This window comes from Mirounga leonina, unplaced genomic scaffold (assembly GCF_011800145.1).
Source record: "Mirounga leonina isolate KUSES-001 unplaced genomic scaffold, KU_Mleo_1.0 Mir_154, whole genome shotgun sequence".
In the NCBI taxonomy this organism is placed as follows: domain Eukaryota; kingdom Metazoa; phylum Chordata; class Mammalia; order Carnivora; family Phocidae; genus Mirounga; species Mirounga leonina.
Genome location: NW_023270389.1, coordinates 58,970,325 through 58,990,155, shown reverse-complemented (window position 1 = coordinate 58,990,155; position 19,831 = coordinate 58,970,325). Strand labels below are relative to the sequence as shown.

General features: G+C 37.8%; 1 protein-coding gene across 1 annotated transcript in view; it reads right to left on the bottom strand.

Annotated features, from left to right (window-relative positions):
• Positions 1–19,831, bottom strand: part of FMN2 (formin 2) — a 372,667-nt gene that overhangs the window by 268,474 nt on the left and 84,362 nt on the right. The window contains exon 4 of the mRNA XM_035010926.1: positions 18,108–18,163. Coding sequence (XP_034866817.1) covers positions 18,108–18,163 — 56 coding nt within the window. The remainder of the gene's footprint in view (positions 1–18,107; positions 18,164–19,831) is intronic.

Genomic DNA, 19,831 nt, shown 5'->3' with positions numbered 1-19,831 from the left:
AGAGGAGGGGGAGGGGGTATTCCCACTCCAGGGAGAGGAGGGGGAGGGGGTATTCCCACTCCAGGAAGAGGAGGGGGAGGGGGTATTCCCACTCCAGGAAGAGGAGGAGGAGGGGGTATTCCCACTCCAGGAAGAGGAGGGGGAGGGGGTATTCCCACTCCAGGAAGAGGTGGGGGAGGAGGTATTCCTTCACCTGGCAGGGGAGGGGGAGGAGGTATTCCCACTCCAGGAAGAGGTGGGGGAGGAGGTATTCCTTCACCTGGCAGGGGAGGGGGAGGAGGTATTTCCACTCCAGGAAGAGGGGGGGGAGGAGGTATTCCCTCACCTGGCAAGGGAGGGGGAGGAGGTATTCCCTCACCAGGCAAAGGTGGAGGAGAGGGGGGTAGCATTTCTGTACCAGGCAGAGGAGGAGGTGGGGGGATGGCTGTACTGGGCAGAGCAGGCCCTGCTGTGCCAGGGAGAGGGGGAGGTGGGGGGACCACCATGCCCACACCAGGCATGGAGCTGGAAGACTCTGTGCAAGGTAGAGGTGGGAAGGGTTGGATGCTATGGCTGTTGTCAGAGGAAGAGAAAACAGAGTATTGATGGCTGGTTTCAGACTCAGTATGAAGAGAAGGATGGGAAGGTTGTGACCCGGCCTGTCTTTGACTGTCAGACCTCGGAAGGGATGGAGGTGCTGGAGGCAAAGCGGGCTGATGTGTGTCGAGCTGTACTGATATTCGCCTTGGAGACACAATCAAAGAAATCTCTGAGCAGAATTTTGTCTGAGGTCCAGAAGGTGAGGAGAGCATAGCTGAGTCTCCACTTTCGGGCCCAGGTGGGCAGGGAGGACACTCTGGTAGTGCATTAACAGAAGGAAGTGTCGGTATCCCACCCTCTTCCGTCGGGGACGTCTGGATTGACTTTGCCTGTAAAATCCTTTGATGATGTACATCCTTTTCTCCTAACCTGAGAGCTTCAAGACAGACACCTTCTAACGGTGCCACTCCATTGTGAGCCCCATGACGGCCACTGGCCACCTCCACATCCAGGGCAGGATACTGCTTCTCCAGCTCAGCTATTTTGGTCCTCAGATCCTCAATGGTCTGTTCCAGCTGCTGAATTACAGTTGCCTGTCCTTCAGACTTCATGTCAAAAACTTCCTGAGGGGCAACAAAATTAAATATAGTTAAACAGAAAATAAGGATCAAAAAAATATTAAAATAATAATTTTAAAACTTGCAAAATACATTTGTTTGTTGTAATACTTCCAGAAAGATCCCTCAGTAGAAAGACACTATTAGTATTTCTATGTATCCCCTCTTTTCCACCCTTGGACTTCAAAGGGGTTCACACACATTACCATAAAGGCCAAAGGCCCTTGTTTGTCTATTCTTTAAACGATATCACTGAAGACAAGTAGGTCACTGAGAATAGGGGGAAAAATCCTGAGTGACAAACCAATTTATTTCCAAGACAGCCTCCTCTCATACCTACCCAATAACACTTGCTCTTAAGATAGTCCCTAAAGACATTTTAAATCCTCAGTTTTAAAAGTTATCACTACATTTTAAAGGTAGTCACTGAAAGAGTCTCCGATAAGATTATTTGAAATAGCTTTGACATCTGTACACACATGTATCATTTCACTTCCATCATGTTTTACTGTAATTTTAATCTCTTACCGAAGGCATTTCAGAAAGTGATACCTATGACAGGGCACAATTTATAAAGACGTCTGATAACAACTGGGCCAATGTAGGGGTCACCCTCACCTCTAAATGGTGTCTTCCATTCCCAAGGCATAGAATCAACCAGAAATCCTTAAAGAAAAAGAAAATGCTTTGGGGTGAAAAAAGGGGAAAGTCCTATGGGTAAATTAAATATGAATAACAGATGACAAAATGAAAAGAGAAGAACAAGCCATGGGTAAAGATAAAAGCAGGAAAAAAAGGAATAGGAGAAGGTAAAAGAGATGGGAGGACAAACCCCAGCTGTGTGAAGCTGCAACGTCGGGCAACTGCTCAGGCAGACATGGATTTGCTCATTCGAGGCTGGAATCCAAGGCAAAGAGAATGTGGGAGAGTTCTCCTACTGAGAGCTGTTTCTCCAGGGTGTCCCAGGGCTTTCCATAGATGATTCCAATAGAGGCCTCCATAATGAGCCATAGTCCACAGACACACACATCTATTACCTTCCCCACATGGGAGCCTGAAGCTGCCACTCCAGACCTGCTCTTTACAAATAATGGAAGAATAATTAAGAGATAATACCAAGATTCTGTTCAGTGTAAAACCAAACTCATATCCTGCTTGCCCAAGGCTAAACTCTAGATTCAAGAAAACTCTCCACAAAATAAAAAATCAACTTTTTATTTCCCCTTTATTAAATTCAAAACAAATACCTAACCCATCTGCAATGGAAAAACTGCAGGTGAATAGGACAGAAATGTTCTTTCTGTAAATGTATTTACAATATTTACTATAAGTGAAGCATTTTTGGTGCTATGTGTATAGTTGTTAAAAATCTTCAGAGCTAGGTCCCCATCCCTCCCATGGGGAGTAAAGAATGTATAAACTTAATAGTCTTAATACTAACCCCTGTTACTTCTTCCCTGGAAACGCTATCTCTTACTACAACATTTAACTTGCTTTAGATCAGTTATGATGCTTGTTGAGGACTAAGGAGAACCTTTAACTTCAGAGTCATGGTCCTTACACAAGGTGCTTTATTTCCCTATTGTCATATAATGCCACATGGCCCTTACTATGGAAGAAAACTGAAAAGGAAATTAATTTGCTTTTCAACTAATAAAAGAATGTAATTCACTTTAAACAGGCAAAAATTTGAGAGGCACCTTTTATTTATTTGTAAATATAGATATTCCTATATATATTTAGATACTTTGTTGCTATTTTTCATCAATGTCTACACAAAAGACTAAAGTATTACAATGCATAGTTTGAGAAATCACGCCATATATTTTCTAAATGCTCCATGGTTAAAAAAAAATAACTATAATAGTATCTTTTTTGACTACTGTACTTCATTCCACTCTCCAATTATGATGCTAGTGATTATAAGAACAAACCAAAAGCCAAAAGACTAGCTCCCAAATTAATCCCAATACAACATATAATTATTCAGTACCTCTTTCTTACCCTGGATTAGTAAAATGTAAGATTACTTTCATTTCTCCAGCATAACCTTGAAAGTAAAAAGATTAGGTGATGAAAGGCACACAAGAAGTAAATTCCGGAAGAATTTTCTAAACTCATTTCTTAAATGTTATTACTGAGGTCAGCTCTTTTTCATCATAGATTTGAATATAATGAAAGCACTATATGACCTCTTCTTCATAAGGCCATTATTCCCAGGAGCAGGAAACATAATAGGACTTTCTAACACAAAGAAGAAGACAGAGACTTAGACAAAATGCCAAGATGGAGGAATTCATCCCAAATGAAACAACAAGATAAGGTCATGGCCAGAGATCTAACTGAAACAGATACAAGTAATATGGCTCATGGAGGCTTTAAACAACAATCATAAGGATGCTCACTGGGCTTGAGAAAAGTGTGGAAGACTTCAGGGAAACCCTTACCACAGAGATAAAAGAGTTAAAAAACAATCAGTCAGAAATGAAAAATGAAATAACTGAGATTCCAAAGAGACTGAATGCAGTGAACACAAGGATGGAAGAAGCAAAGGAATGAATAAGTGATATAGAAGACAAAATAATGGAAAATAATGGAGCTGAATAAAAGAGAGAAAGAGGAATTATGGAATACAAGAATAGACGTAGGGAACTCAGTGACCCCATCAAACGTAGTAACATTTATATTATAGAAGTCCCAAAAGATGAAGAGAGAAAAAAAGGGGTAGGAAATTTATTTGAGGAAATCATATCTGAAAACTTCCTTAATCTGGGGAAGGAATATAATGAAAGCAATATAAAAGTAAAGGACATGAAGGAGAAAGAAGAGAAATAAGAGGAGGAATTAATCCTAAATCGTAACAGCCTAGCACAAGAGCAACAATTACACTTCTTTCTACATGGATTTATGCTCCCACATTTACAAGCCAACTAGTCCAACACAGCACTCAAAGCCAATGGTTGTAGAAAGTCATAGTACCAGTGACTGGAAAGATTCCTGAGATTCTCAGCCTTTCTAATTACTTACACCAGCCAGCAGGAAAAAGATAAAAGAGTATCCCATTACACATGATATACCAGAAAAAGACTTCTTAAATGGAATCAAGACAATCTGGCAGTTACTGCGGATTGACTCCCAACCTCCAGCTCCCTCTCCTTCTATGTGCAGAAGTGGAAAGAAAAACTACATTTACAGACCCCCTTGCAGTTATGTTCATCCAATTAGATGTACTTGCACAGAGATTTAGAAAGTGGAATGAGATAGGAGCCATACTCCAGTGTCCTTAACTGTTCTGTTAGCAATCAAGATCTGCTAGCTGGAAGCTGCTCTGGAACAACATTCCACTGTCCACTCTCCAGTTTCCAATTGTAGCCTCAAAGGTTTTAGCTTCCCTGGTATACCAGTTGTATATGATCCCTTTGAAAAGTTTCAGCCTAGAAGTAGATCTTTCAAACTTCCTAACCTTTTTATGAAAAAGTTAACTTTATATAGTAAACCCTTCTGTTTATCTACTCTGGTTTCTGGTTCCTAAATAAAGCCTGACTGATATAACCATGTACCAATATTTCAGAATAAAATATGGAGGGGAAAAAAGGCTCCTCCTGTAAGCAGCCTGAGGTAATCTCTAAAAATGGTTCACTATTCACTTGACCCAGAAAATCTAACAACATCATGCAAATCAAGAGGTTCAAATTTTCATGTTCACTTTAAGAACACTAGTGAAACCACTCAGGGTATGCATATGGGAAAAGCCACTAAGTATCTGAAAGATGTCACTTTATAGAAGCAATGGATGCCATCCCATAGTTACAATGGTGCAGTTGGTAAGTATGCCCAGGCCAAAGAATAGAGCTGGACACAGAGTCAATGGCCCAAAAAGAATGCTGAATTTTTGTTGCACATGATTAAAAATGCAGGCAGTAATGCTGAACAAAAGGGTTTAGATGTAGATTATCTCGTCATAGAGCACATCCACGTAAACAAAAGCCCCCAGACATATACAGCCAGATTTATAGAGCTCACAGTCAGATTAACCCATACATGAGCTCCCATTGCCACATTGAGATGATCCTTACTGAAAAAGAAAAAATTGTTTCTAAAAGAAGAGGAGATCGTACAGGATTAAAAAAAAAAAAAGGTATCCCAGAAGAAAATGAAGAAACAAAAACTTATAGCCTAGGAATAAATTCAGCATAAAATAAATGCAAACAAAAGTGTGGTTTTTTTTAATTGTGGAAAAAAGATCCTCTCTTCCTAAAAAAAAAAAGAAAGAAAAAATAAAGCAACTAAGCGAAATAAGTCAATCAGAGAAAGACAAGTATCATATGATCTCACTGATATGAGGAATTCTTAATCTCAGGAAACAAACTGAGGATTGCTGGAGTGGTGGGGGTGGGAGGGATGGGGTGGCTGGGTGATGGACACTGGGGAGAGTATGTGCTACGGTGAGCACTGTGAATTGTGTAAGACTGATGAATCACAGATCTGTACCTCTGAAACAAATAATCATTATATATTTAAAAAAAAAAAAAGATAGTAGGAAGGGAAAAATGAAGGGGGAGAAATCAGGGGGGGAGATGAACCATGAGAGACTATGGACTCTGAGAAACAAACAGGGTTTTAGAGGGGAGGGGGTGGGGGGATGGGTTAGCCCAGTGATGGGTATTAAGGAGGGCACGTATTGAATGGAGCACTGGGTGTTATACGCAAACAATGAATCGTGGAACACTACATCAAAAACTAATGATGTAATGTATGGTGACTAACATAACATAATAAAATAAAATTTAAAAAAAAAGAAAGAAAAAAGAAAGCAACTATATCTTTATTTCTAAAACAATTTTTTCTCCTAATGGTAAGCATGAACAAATTGTCAGAATTAAAACAATTCAAGTGTTCATTTTCTACAGCACAAACTTTCTGACACATATATATAATACCATGATATATGACATCTTTTATGAAAAGATGGTCATTTTTTTATAGCATTGGAGAAATTCATCCTTTTCCCCAGTGACCTCTGACAATCCTCTGATAAGCAAATTAATCTTTTCAAACATATATGTCAATTACCATCCTTACCAAATTATCTAACTCTGTCAGGTACTCATGAATCAATCACTTCATGTGATTCAGGTTCTCCATCACCTTCCCTGACTTCAGGAAATTCTACACCTTCTGCAAGATTAGCAATTTCACCTTACACTGTATTTGTATCATGTGGCTTAAAACATCCACAAACTTGATAAACTGACACTGCCAAAACTAAAGCTTGGGAGATAATAACAGATGGTCCAAGTTAAGGGGGGATAGATTTGGGGTTGGACCTAATTTTGCAAGTGGTCAATTTCATTAGACTATATTGTTCTGTTATGTATTTTACTTATTTTTTAAACAAAGTGATCATTGAGGGCACTCAGATAAGAAAAAGATGAGAAAATAAGAGAGTGACACACTTCATAAGCTTCACAGGTCTTCAAATGTCAGATACAATCAGAACTAGAACAGGGAAGCGGCAGAGGAAACAGACAAGAGAACAAAACTCCAAAACTGACTTTGCAGTAAATATGGCAATGCTAGGCTTGTGGTGCCAGGAAGGTGGCGAAGTCAGTGAATTTACAGAGAGTAAATAGACTGCAAAGACAAAAGGCTGACATTTGTGCAGAGAATTGTTGTGTAGAGATAATTATTACAGATAGAGGACATGGAAAAAAGTTGGAGTGAGAGACTGTGTGCTTCTTACATTAATCCCAATGTAGAGAGAACAAAAAAACAATTTGCTGAAATCCTGATTCCCCTCTATGACCCGATCTTTACCTTCAAAATCCCAGCCCAAATCAATGTTACAATCCTCCTTCTCCATTCCAGGAAACAGCAATTAAGCTCATCTCAAACATTAACTGATTAACCCATAAAATAAGGTCAGCCATCTATTCTCACAGAGTAGCCAAATGTATGTAAGATTTTTGGTTCTGAATTCAGCTGAGAGTCTTCAAAGAATCTTATCTGACCTTCCTTATCCAGGGCTATCAGTAGAGGGCTGGCTGGCTCTCAGAGAGTACCAATTCCGTCAGCTGAGACGTTCTATAGAGCTATTCAGCCAAGGCTATGTTGCCTATCAGCAGTTAAGAGCTGGTTTCTATTTGGGTATATTTTTCATTTTTTTCAAAGATTATTAAAGAAATTTATATGGTAAATAATAGTTATTATCAAGAAAAAAAAATACTCTCTATTCTCTGGCCATTTGAACAAAAGTCCTGTCAGGGCCCACCCACAAAGCTCAGATTTAATCTCTAAGAGCCTGCCAGGCACTCTGTGGTCCATGGAAGGCCCTCAAGTTGAGAGCCTGTTCCTTGTGTCCTGTGCCTGGTACTTAATCTTCCATCTCTTTAGGGGTATAACTAGATAGAGGCCTATCAGATCCTCAAAGGATTTGACAGTGGTAAAACGTACTTTCTATTATCTTTAGACTTCTACACTTTTCAAAAGGACAGCATTTCCAGTAATTGTGTGACAGTTTATCCAATGCTAATGGTTCTCACTATTAAAAGTTAAAATAAACAAATTTTTTAAAAGGAGAGTAGAATAAAAGTAATCTTTATAATTTTGCACAGAATCAAAATAATGGGTACATCCCTACAAATGGAAGAAAGATAACAAATCTATTTTAGTTATTCAAAACAGTATCTAATATACCTTATATATTACCAATGTTGAGATTGTTTGTATTTTAAAATATTACTTCAATCCCCTAAATCATTATAAGTAGTAAAGTCTGCCATCCACTTTGGCTGAACAATTATATACAATACACCAGCCAAAATTCTTCCATTCCTGTATAATCTTATATGTGGGTGGTGATGGTTAGTTCTTATAAATTGTTTGAACACTTGCATATCACAAAATACAAGTTTCCATTAAAAAATAAAATGTTCACCAAAATTTTTTTCCAATTACAAGATTATCTGATTCCCAGAAAAAGAAACATTAATGTAACATTAAGGCTAAAACTGTCAAAAAGGAAGCCAAGATACACTCAAGTAAAGCTTTTGCTGAAAAGTTAATTTGCTTTGTCTTTGAAACTTTATGATATTTATAATGTAAGCAAGATACTTTCAGAGCCTGGAATATAAAAACAGCTATTGGTAAGTTAATACTGTGATAATTTATTTTGTAAGTGTTAATATGAGATATGTAGCTTATTTTCTATCATATTCAGATTTTCAAGTTCTGCTAAATTCTAAGGCCATGTTACTGCCAAGTTAGGATACCTCTGGACATCTGTAAAATATAAATCCTACTCTTCACAGAAGCATATAAATTCTCTATTTGTCATGATCTAAATTCTAAACAACATTCTAAGGTTTTTGAACAAACCAATGGCATTCCAGATTTACAATAAGCCAACACATGCTATACATGATTCTACAGGAAAGCAAATCCAGGTTTTAAATAGATAAGATTATGGACAAAAATAAAGTACCATCAATTTCCAGTTTGAAAAGGAATTTCAAGAAAGGAGGGAATATCAGAACATATGGTAAGTAGAAAATAACTTACCTAGGTCTTCTTAAAGAAGAACGTATTATGGAAAAGAAGAGCTTCACACACAGAGAGCTAAAATGGCACCTCTGGAATCCTTACAATGAAAAGATGAACTAGTGAAATTATGCTACTGTCAAACTGGAATGGATGACAATCTCTTCCAATCCCTTCATTGCATAGATGAGAAATGTGAGGGAGAGGGATTAGTTAGAACTCATAATTGGCTGTATTCCTTTTAACATCTCTTTATTGCAATAGTTGATAACAATTTGATCAATGGAACGTCAACATCATTAGTGAATAACCAAAGTAGAAGTAATAAACATGTTTGGGAAAGGGGGTCAGGAAAAAGAGAAAGAAACAGCAAAAAGAACCTGCCTTTTTGGTTCCCCTACATCTCTTAATTTTCTCTCTAGTTATTTGAGCTAGAGTTGTGGCAACATTCTGGATCATACTCTAAAGCAATATAGTCCCAAACAGCACAAGGAAGAAAAACATTATTTTATTATTGTTTCATTTTCATTAATGCTCTGTGGTTATAAAGTGCAACTCAGTTTTCCACCTCCTCACCACCTTCCTTCCTTAACACCCAACTAATCTCCAACATCAAAGACTTCATAAAAAGCAAAGCTTGGAAGAAATCAAATGGGATGGATTAGAAACGTTAGCCAGAGTGGTAGGGCTGCCTTTCGACCCTGCTGTTCTCCCCCAATTGCTGTCCCAGTAATCCCTCCTGTTCTTATTGTCTATAATTTTATACTCTCTCCTTCCCATTTCTTTTTCTCTGTTCCCTCCTTTGGATTTTTTTGGGGTGTAGTGTACCAAATCTACAGTAACTCCGAAGACTTTGTCCTTAGCCCACTATCCTCTCTATATATGCTGGGAGATAACATCAATTTTTACGTCTTTAGTCTTGATCTCTATACGATTATTTCCAAGTTTTCCTCTCCCATCAATACTTCACTTCCATATTGTGACTGCTTAGCTATCATTGCTTTTTCATTACACTATATTTTCCTTAAATTTAAAATGCACTGATTTCCAAAGAAATACTAACTCCCTGTCTTGCAGTTCGTCTAGGCGTAGTAATATCCTTCAATCACTTTTTCTAATCCATTGGGCTCATAATGTGTACCAGAATCACACAGAGGACTTGTTAAAACACAAATTGCTAGTTCTTACCCTCAGAGTTTCCAATTCAGTAGGTCTGGAGCAGGGACTGGGAATTTTCATTTCTGACCAGTAGCCAAGTAATGCTAATGCTGCTGGCCCAAGGACCACACTTTGAGAACTACAGTCAATGTATACGCTAGATATGGTTACCTTTGGCTAACTACTGTTTCAACCTTTGGCTGCTGCCTTCCCTTTTATCAGAATAGCACCTTAGTCCAGATCCTCCTTACCTGATAGTGGGGATACATGAAGAGTTTAATAACTGGTCCTCCTTCCTGGCTCCACTTACTCTCCTCCTATTAATTCTACATTCTCTTGCCAGGTAATTGTACCAGGTAATTGTACGTCAACTCGTGTGCTTTCTTGCTCAAAAACTTACGGCTCTTATGTTCATATGCTAAGCATAAGACATTTTAAATTCTCTACTTGGTTCATAAGGTCTTTCATAGCTTGTAAAAAGTAGATATCCTACTACGTACCCTGCCCTACTGCAAAGGGATACTGTGAGGATTACATAGATACAGTCAATTATCATTATTCACAGTTGTTATACTCTATAAAGTGAATAATGAATTAGTGAACATTCAACCATGGATCCTAAGGAAAACACAGAGTTAGGTTCCTACAAGCCTTTGGCCACATTTTCATCAACTGATCGCTACATAACCTTGTTTTCTCTACATTTCTGTTTAAAGTCATCTCATGTAATATATATTATGGATTTATTGCCATTGTACTCACACAATAGCATTATAACTCTTGTCTGAATGAAGCACATCTAATACATGCATTGTCTCGGTGAGGCAAGTCACACTTCCCGCGCATGGGAACACTAGACAGCCCTGCAGTACTATACCCAGGGGGCCATTTTAAGCAGTGAGACCAACAAAAAGCACAAAGAGGCAAAAAAAAAAAATATGGCACTAAACGGATTGCAAAAAGGATATTTGTTTATAGTATGAGCTGAAACAAAAAGGCAGTGTCACCTTGTTCCACCTCAGCTGGGAAAGTGCATGTAGGGCAACTCAAATTGCTCCCTGTTTTGTGCATGTCTACAAATGAACATGAAAGCCCTATGAGTATTGATTTTAGGGCTACAAACATTGTGGATATGTATTCTGCAAATACAGAATCTATGAATAATGAGGATCAACTAAATTATGAAAGCAACTTTCAAAACCAGATATAACAACAATAATAATAACAGCTAACATTTTGAGGGCCTATTATGTTCCAGGAGCACATAAATTAATGCTTTTAAATGAACGCACTTAAATTAATGCATTTAAATCTCACAAAGCCCCTTATGATAAAACTTTATAGATGAGGAAACTAAGGCACAGAAAGTAAAATACTGTGCTCAGATTTGCCAGTTAAAAGAATAAGTGGTATTTATGCCCAGGGAAACTGGTCCAAAGTCCATATCCTCAATCACCATGTATGAATAGAGGCAAATTTTCTATCACTCCCCAAAAAGCACCCTCTGCTCTAGTCATTGTGGTCTCCTACTAATTAGCCATTCATCAAACATTTTCCGAGCTCCTATAAAATGTCAGGTGCTATGTTAGATACAGGAGGGACAAAGAAAATAAGGACAGTCTTGGTTTTAAGGAGCTCAACTGTCTATGAGACATGCATAATTCAACCATTACAGAAAAGCAAGATAAGTATAGGGGGTCCCAGAGTAGGGATGCCAAAAAGACTCTCCAGATTGAAGTCTCAGGGAAAGTGTCTAAGTGGAAGTAAAGTTTAACATGAGTTTAGATTCAGAAACAGGAATTAACTAGATTTTAAAGGGGGGGGGGGGTAGGAGTACCAAAGAAACATATAAAAAGACAGATATGAAGGATCCTAATATTAGGTTATTTTTCAGAAAACTAGGGCATTTTTTTAAGACTGGAACAAACCAAACATAGGAAACAGTTGGTGGTAAGGCTAAAGATGGAGGATGGCAAGGAAAAGCCTGTATGTCAAACTCAGGAGTCTGAATTTTTTCTCAAATACTAGGAACAGTCATTAAATGAGTCTTAGCAGATATCAGACATAAGTAAATTTGGATTTTAGAAAGATCACTCAAGGCATTGTGGAGGAAAGATTAGAGGGGATTAAGAGAGGAAGTACAGAGCCCTGTTGGGGACTATCCCAGCACTCCAGATAAGACTGGGCCACTGGCAGAGGCCCAGGAGGTGGAAAGCAAAGCTGGGTTGCTGGAGGAGTAAACTGAGCCACCTCTTAACATCAACTGGTCACCTGGACTACTGTGCCTATCATGTCCTCCCCCAAACCCCCTGCCAAAATGCCACATTCACTTTCACTCTTATGCCTTTATTCTCTTTTCTCATCTGAAATTCTCACTCTCCTTCCCTCCAACTGTCCAAAAATGATCACTAGTTGCACCCTTCCTAAGAAGTTGTCCTTAATTACAATTTCTCAACAATACTCCTTTTTTTTAAGTTCTGCAATACATTATATTAAACACCTCAGCAGAATCACATTACATCTTACAAATCATTTCCTGTATACAGAAGAGCCTGGGACCTTACAGCCATTTGTATTTCCTTCAATACCTACCACAAATACCTTGTACATAGTACTTCAACAGATGTCCAATAAAGGATAAGCAACCATTATAAGTTAAGAACTTTTATCGGCTCAGCTATTCTTTCAGATCAGCTGCTTGGACAATTTGTCATTCTCTCTAGGACATCAACAGTGTTGTCTGGCACAAATGACTTTTATACCATCTGACACTCAACAGAACAAAGATACAACTTCATTTCACCTCCCAGCCTTACTGCCCTAGAGAAAAGTGAAAACAAAGTGTAATATCTAATTCTTTCCTCACATTCTCATCTCAAATTTTAACTGTTTTCCAGATGCTAACTGCTTTTCATTCTTAAAATTAACAGAACAGTTTCTCTTTTCTCTTTATTTCTGGAGTTAAAATGTCTAAATTTTTCTCTGAGCTAGTTGGGGGCTTCCACAAAATGAAAATATATTTTCCAGAAAAATCCTTTCTTCCCCTTAACATATTCTGGTAAATACCTTGCCCAAATGCTACCCATTTTCAATGTCAGTGCCTGCACCAGGGTGTCCTGCGTCTCTACCCTTCCCAACCACCTCTCACTCTGCCCCTCCCTAGACTCACTGGGTCGAAGTGTTTGTGAAACACCTAAGAATGATCAGTCTGAGGTAAACTTCAAGGATGACTAGACTGACTCATGTTTTCTTCCCTCAGCCATCTCTCTCCCTCTCTCCTTTAACCCCTATTTTTCTTACCCTGGTTTATATTCTAGTTGTTTACTTGTCTTGTAAATCATCATTTTGTAGGTTTTTAATAACCATGGAAATTCATACTGCTTTTTGCCATAGAGTTTAGAAGGAACTTACATTAAACAATGTTTTTCCAACCCTTTGATGTGTGTGATATGTTCCAAGAAAATTCAAGTGGCTTCTTGTTTTTGTAAGTCTTCATCATTACCTTTTAGAATTATAGTCACCCCACACCTTTCTTTTGATCTGACCAATACTTCTTTTATTCTCTAAACTTTTCGATGGCAAGACACATGTGAGTAATCCCTCAAGCACCATCAACTAGGCTACCTCGCAATTACTCACATCTGTTTCCTTGATTTGTCCCCAAATAAAGATGTTTCTGAAACTAATAATAAATTGTCCTGAGTGGTTATTGTATGAAGAGCACTATAACAGACACTTTAAGGAGAACCAATGGGAAAGAATATTTAATTCCTCAAATAAGTTTGCAATCAAATTAGGCATCAAGGGGACCCAGGAGCTGATCAGAGCAGGATCCTAAGAGAAGAGTTTGTATTCAAAGGAGGTTAAAATTGGACTAAGATAAGATTTTGCCAGTCATCTCAAGTCATAAGCATTTTGCTGACCTTTGAGAATTTATTTACATATAAATAATCCAACATATGGGGTAAGAGTCCTGATACTGTTTAATTTCTTTTTATTATCCAGGACTTTGTAATAGATGTGGCTATTCACAATTAATAAAAACCATAATGTGTAGAGAGACTACTTTCGTTTGCCTGATATTATCAATTCTTACCCAAAGCTTGAATTTTTAAAAGATCAAATTTTATTCTATGTACCTTTCATCTAGTCCATTTGCATTAGAAAGGTGCGAGGAGTTTTAGGAAAATTCTTCAAAATACAATTTTATATGTACAGTTTACTCTTGACCAGCATGAGAGTTAGAAGCACCAACCACCCACAAAGTCAAAAATCCATGTATTACTTTTGACTCCCCCTAAACTTAACTACCTATAGACTGGAAGCCTTAGCCATAACATAAACAGCTGATTAACACATATTTTGTATGTCATATGCGTTATATACTGCATTCTTACCATAAACTAAGCTAGAAAAAAGAAAACATTATTAGGAAAATCATAAGGAAGAGAAAATACATTTATAGTACTGTATTTTTGGGAACAAAATCCACATATAAATGAACCTGCACAGTTCAAACCCGTGTAGTTCAAGGGTCAACTATAATTTCAAAAGCAAAAAATAACTTAAAAATTTGGCAGTAACCGTTTTGCTATTGTATATTAATCTTTAACATAGGAACAAACATTTTTAGAGATAATTATATATTGCAGAATATGAAAGGTTTACAGTTCAGTATCTCAAATACCAAAAAATATAAAATAGAATTGAAAGAGAGTCCTATTACAGTTTTTGAAATAATCCTTTCGACGTAGCAGATTTTCAGAGTGAATCACTTGAAAATAAATAGTCAATAAATGAGGTCCTAAATAATGTAGTTTTATCTGAAAACCTTCTAATTCCATAGGGCCATCAATAAAAGCCCTCAGGGAGAAAGCCATAGCTCTTTCTTTTTGCTTGAATGTCAGCTGTATTTGCTTTAAGCATCAGATTCTCTGGCAACACCACAGCCTTTACCTCCTTTTAGTTGAGAAAAGGCCTTATGAGTCATGGGTTTCTTTCTAGGGATATGGAGCTCTCGGAATTATTAACTACAGGGAGAGAGTAAAAGTCAAAACTCATTCAATAAATTCCAGTATGCTCAGATTGAGAGAACAGGTGCCTGAACTCGCATCTGAAGAAAAACTTAGAGGGCGCTTTCCAACCCTGCTCCATGCCTCTGACTAAGCAGTCCTAGAGATCTCGCATTACCCCCACAGAATAATGCAGGCAGCCTGCGATGGACAAGAAACCCTCTTCTGTTCATCATTCATACAGAAGAATCTGGCTTAAAACCTCGCATTTCCTTCCGTAGCGGTAATTTATAGAGATACAGAACTGCCATCTAGTGACTAAGAAGAAAAAAGCAAGGTGCTTTACATGAAAATTGTAAGGTTTTTTTTTTTCCTTTTTAAAGAGCAGTGAAACACTGAAGTTAGCAAAATTGGCACAGTTTAGCATACCAAAGTTATACTAAAACTTAAAAATGTACAGGTAAACTAATGAGTCTCTCTGAAACATATCTTGACATCTGACCCTTACAAATGATAGAGTTTAAATACAATAGAATAACTTTGAAAAGAAACTTCTCATCCACCAATCTAATGATTTTGGCAATAGCCATAGGGCAATTCCTCACGTAAAAGTATATTTTATCATAGTGTAGCGAATATGAGGTATAAAATCAAAGAGACCTATATTCAAATCCTGGCTCCTAACCCTTTCTTAATTTTGTGACTGTAAGCAAGTGAACTACTATAAACATCTTTTTCTGTATCAGTTAAATATGAATTATAATAGTTACTTTAAAGGACTATTGTAAGAATTGCATAAGATAATACAGTAAAAGAGTACGTGCACAGTAGATTGGTAATTAATTCTAGTTTCCTGTATCCCTTTGATGGCCAGTTACTTTAAGCACTTATGAAACATAGGCATATCTAAGAAAAGAACCAATCCGTAAGTAAACTTATGACAAAGAAAGTAAGCGATGTCATTGTTGAGGACTTAACCTCAATTGCTTCCAAATATTGTTTCCTCTCAATTAATTGTATTTTCTGTCTTCTAGAGAGTTCACTGGCAACAAGGAAAGAAGATGTGAAATTTAAACCAATCTAATTCACCCTTGAGTTTCCAAAGCTGTAACATCAAGCATTTGTAAATCACCCAGTGCATCAGGTTTTCTGCTTATTATAATATATTTTACCATGGTTCACAGTTCAAGAGAAATAGAAAAATCACTGTAATTGTACACACATGGATATCTTGAGTCTTAATATATAGAGCAATGTTGCACATGTTTATCATTTTTGATAGTACAGATTATGTTTTGTTGAGGCTTTCTTTGGCATTATCATATATAACAAAAATTCAGTAACATATGCCCTGGAAATAAGAATTTAGAAAAATCTAATATATTATCTCAGATCACAACTTAATCATGCCTCAAAAAAAAAAAAGCCTGTAAAAAAATGAGAGGATATTTTGAGGGCACTGTTTTTCTTAATTATTTCTGAATTTATTTCACTTTTCCTCTTTTTATCTTTCTTCATCTCAATACTGCTGGCTAATCATTACACAGTTAATTAAATAACCATCAGCTGAGAACACCAACCATCTCCCCATCTCCAAGTGCCCTGGCCTCATGTAGGTCTCTGCTCTGACAAAAAACTAGGAGAACATGTTTTATGACACTACCCTTAAGAGTGTCCTTAATGTTAAAATAATGGCCAATCTATCTACATTTTTGAATTATTATTATTATTTTAATTGAGAGAGAGAGCGCACACAGGGTGGGACGGCACAGAGGGAGAGAGAGAGAGTCTTAAGCAGGCTCCAAGCCCCACCTTAATTTCAGGACTCTGAGATCATGACCTGAGCTGAAATCAAGAGTCAGATGCTTAACCAACTGAGCCACCCAGACACCCCAATTATTAATTTTTTTAATTGAAGTATAGTTGACATCTTAGTTTCAGATAGGTAAGATAGGTGAAGGGGATTAAGAGGTACAAACTTCCAGTAATAAAACAAATAAGTCATAGGGATGAAAAGTATAGTGTAGGTGTCAGTAATATTGTAATAACTTTATAGCTGTATTTTTCTTAAGTATGAGTAAGTTTTAAAATAAAGTTCTTGACCAATGTTATACCCTCACGTCTCCTCCAGGGGGAGCACAACTTTTCATGTACACTGCAGGACTGCTGCTTTTTAAAGGGGAAGCCATTTTTTAACTTGGGAAAGTTCTCAAAAAACCATCAAATTCTTTAATTTTACAGAGAAAAATACTATGTCCCAGATAGCTTAGTATGTTGTTACATACTAACCAGAAACCGAGCTGGGCCTAGAACCTGATGAGAGTCTTTTCTTCTACTAGACCACACTGGAGGACAGACTCTTCTTACTGACAGTTTCTAATACTAAGCGATGTTCTAAAGATTTGTTGGGAGAAAGTATAAATACATTTTTAAAAAGTGGTTTTGTATCCAAAAGAACAACTGCTATCCACAATTACTACTCCATATAAGTTTTTCCTTTCTTGCAGTCTTTTTTTCTTTACTAGTATTTTGACATAAGAAAAAACACATAAAATTTGGCTTTTTTAGTAACCATATAAAGGTTTCTGTGGAAATTAAACAGACACTAGTGTTTCATCCACCAAAGCAACTTAAGAATATGATTTGATTTTAGAAAAGCTGTGGCATTTTTTTTTTAAACTCGTATCCATGGACTGGTAGTTCAGCCAGGCACATCTCCACGTGACATCTGGAATGGCCGCCATTTCCTGCTGGAACCAGCTGCTGTCAGGCCCAACTCTTTGGCCAGATATAGAATGATGCACCCTCTTTTTTTTTTTTTTTAAAGATCTTATTTATTTATTTGAGACAGAGAGAATGAGAGAGAGAGAGCACGAGAGGGGGGAGGGTCAGAGGCAGAAGCAGGCTCCCTGCTGAGCAGGGATCCCGATGCGGGACTCGATCCAGGGACTCCAGGATCATGACCTGAGCCGAAAGCAGTCGCTTAACCAACTGAGCCACCCAGGTGCCCAGAATGATGCACCCTCTAAAAAGCTTGTACTCAGTTCCACTTCAAGGTTGATTTTCTTTGCAAAGCCTAAATGGAAGAAAACATCCCCTTCCACATGACTGGATTCCCCTAAAGGCTTGGAGAAATAAGGGCAACCTAAGCTAGCTGGCAGATGAAAAAATAAATCAGAGTCTGTCACAATTTTAAGACAAGTAAGAGAGAAAGTAAGAAAGAAAGAGAGTAGGATTCGACATCCTAATAAGCTCTTCTTACCCGCTGAACAGCATCTGAACATTTTTTTGGAGTTTCCAGAACAGCAGACTGAGATTCTGGTTTGGAAAAGAAGAAGATAGTCAGTATCTTAAAGAAGAAAATTTCTCCCATTTCCTCACCCAGAAAACAAAACTAACTAAAACATATCTTTAACCAGAAGTACCAAAAACATCCCATTTATCTTCCAATTATACTTCTGTATTAAAAGACATGACTACTTTTCAGTATATATAACACATATAATGACGAACACTCACGTCATTATTTTTAAAATTGAATAGCCTCATGTCCTTCTTGACACATCAATCATTATTGTTCGCAATTGCCAGCTTCTTTTTTGTGCCAGGAAGTACCTATTGAAACATTCACTTATTTTATTTTTCACTTAGCTAAAGTCTGCACAATGAAAGAAGCCAACTCACCAACCTTGAAAGACAGAATTCAATTGTCTTATCTGACTATTGACAAATTACCTTCTAATTCCACTACCACCAAGAGGCATTAGTAATAAGGGGTTCTAAAGGGATTTCGTTCCTCCCTTTGTCACTTAAGAGTCTATGAGACTGCAAATTCCTGCTGGAAAACCTAAGGGATAACCAATTCCAGGATTATTTTTTAAGCTAAGGGACAAATTTCTTCTAAGTGAAGCTTGCATGAAAGTTTAAAAACAGAAAATAAAAACAAAAGGGCCTTCAGAAATCCCCAGTGCTCCACGGAGAACTGAAAACAACTGTTCTGTCTGAGAACAACTCCTCATGTCTACTGTTCACATTTTACAGGTGAGAAATCAGAGGCACATAATCCAAGCAATTGGTGGGAAGCTGAAGACTAGAGCTTGTCTCCTGTCATACCACTCCCCACCCCCAACTGGCATGAAGACCAGACACTTGACAAGAAATAACAGTCACTCTTGAGGATAATTTAATTCCTATTTTAGCAGCATTTTAGTTGATACATGTGACAATGCTATAGAAAAATAAAAGGTGCCCATCATTTATATTTTATATGTTAAACTACATTGAAAGTTTCCATTTCACTGAGATTAAAGCACAGTCTCTGCACAGGCCCAATGACCTTCTTTCATCTGTCCACAGTCCCTGACCTCTCTGACCACCTCTGCCTTTCCCCACCTGCTCACTGGGCTGTGTCCACACTGGCCTTCTTGCTACCCTTTAACATGCTGCCATGTTCCCTCCACAGGGTCTCTGCATATCCCCCCCTGCCTTGCCCCTTCCCTAGGGCTTTGTTCCAGACTTCGGCACTCTTCTTAATAAAGTGGCAATCCCACCCCCTGCTAGCACTCCTCATTCCCTGTCTCTTACTTTCTTTGTAACAGGGAACATCACATAATATACTACATAATTCACTTGTTTGCCTCCTAATTTTAATTCTTTTACTCTACTAGAACATAAGGCAGGGATTTTTGTCCCTTTTCCCCCTTATATCCCCAGCATCTAGAATAGTGTCTGGCACACAGTAGGTGCTTAAAATATTTGCTGAGTCATTGTAGGAGTGAATAGAAGGAGTGATCAAAAGAATAATCAAACCATGAAAGGGGGTATCCTGGGAAAGGGAAAAGAGGAGTAAGGATTTTATAAGGGGCAAAGATATCCCTTTGTCTTTAGCTACTTCCTGCAGCTCGGCTTAAGGTGTATGTCTCAAAACAAAAATCCTTGAGAAGAGCATGAAGTAGTCACTTACCAACAGATGTCACTGTGGCAATA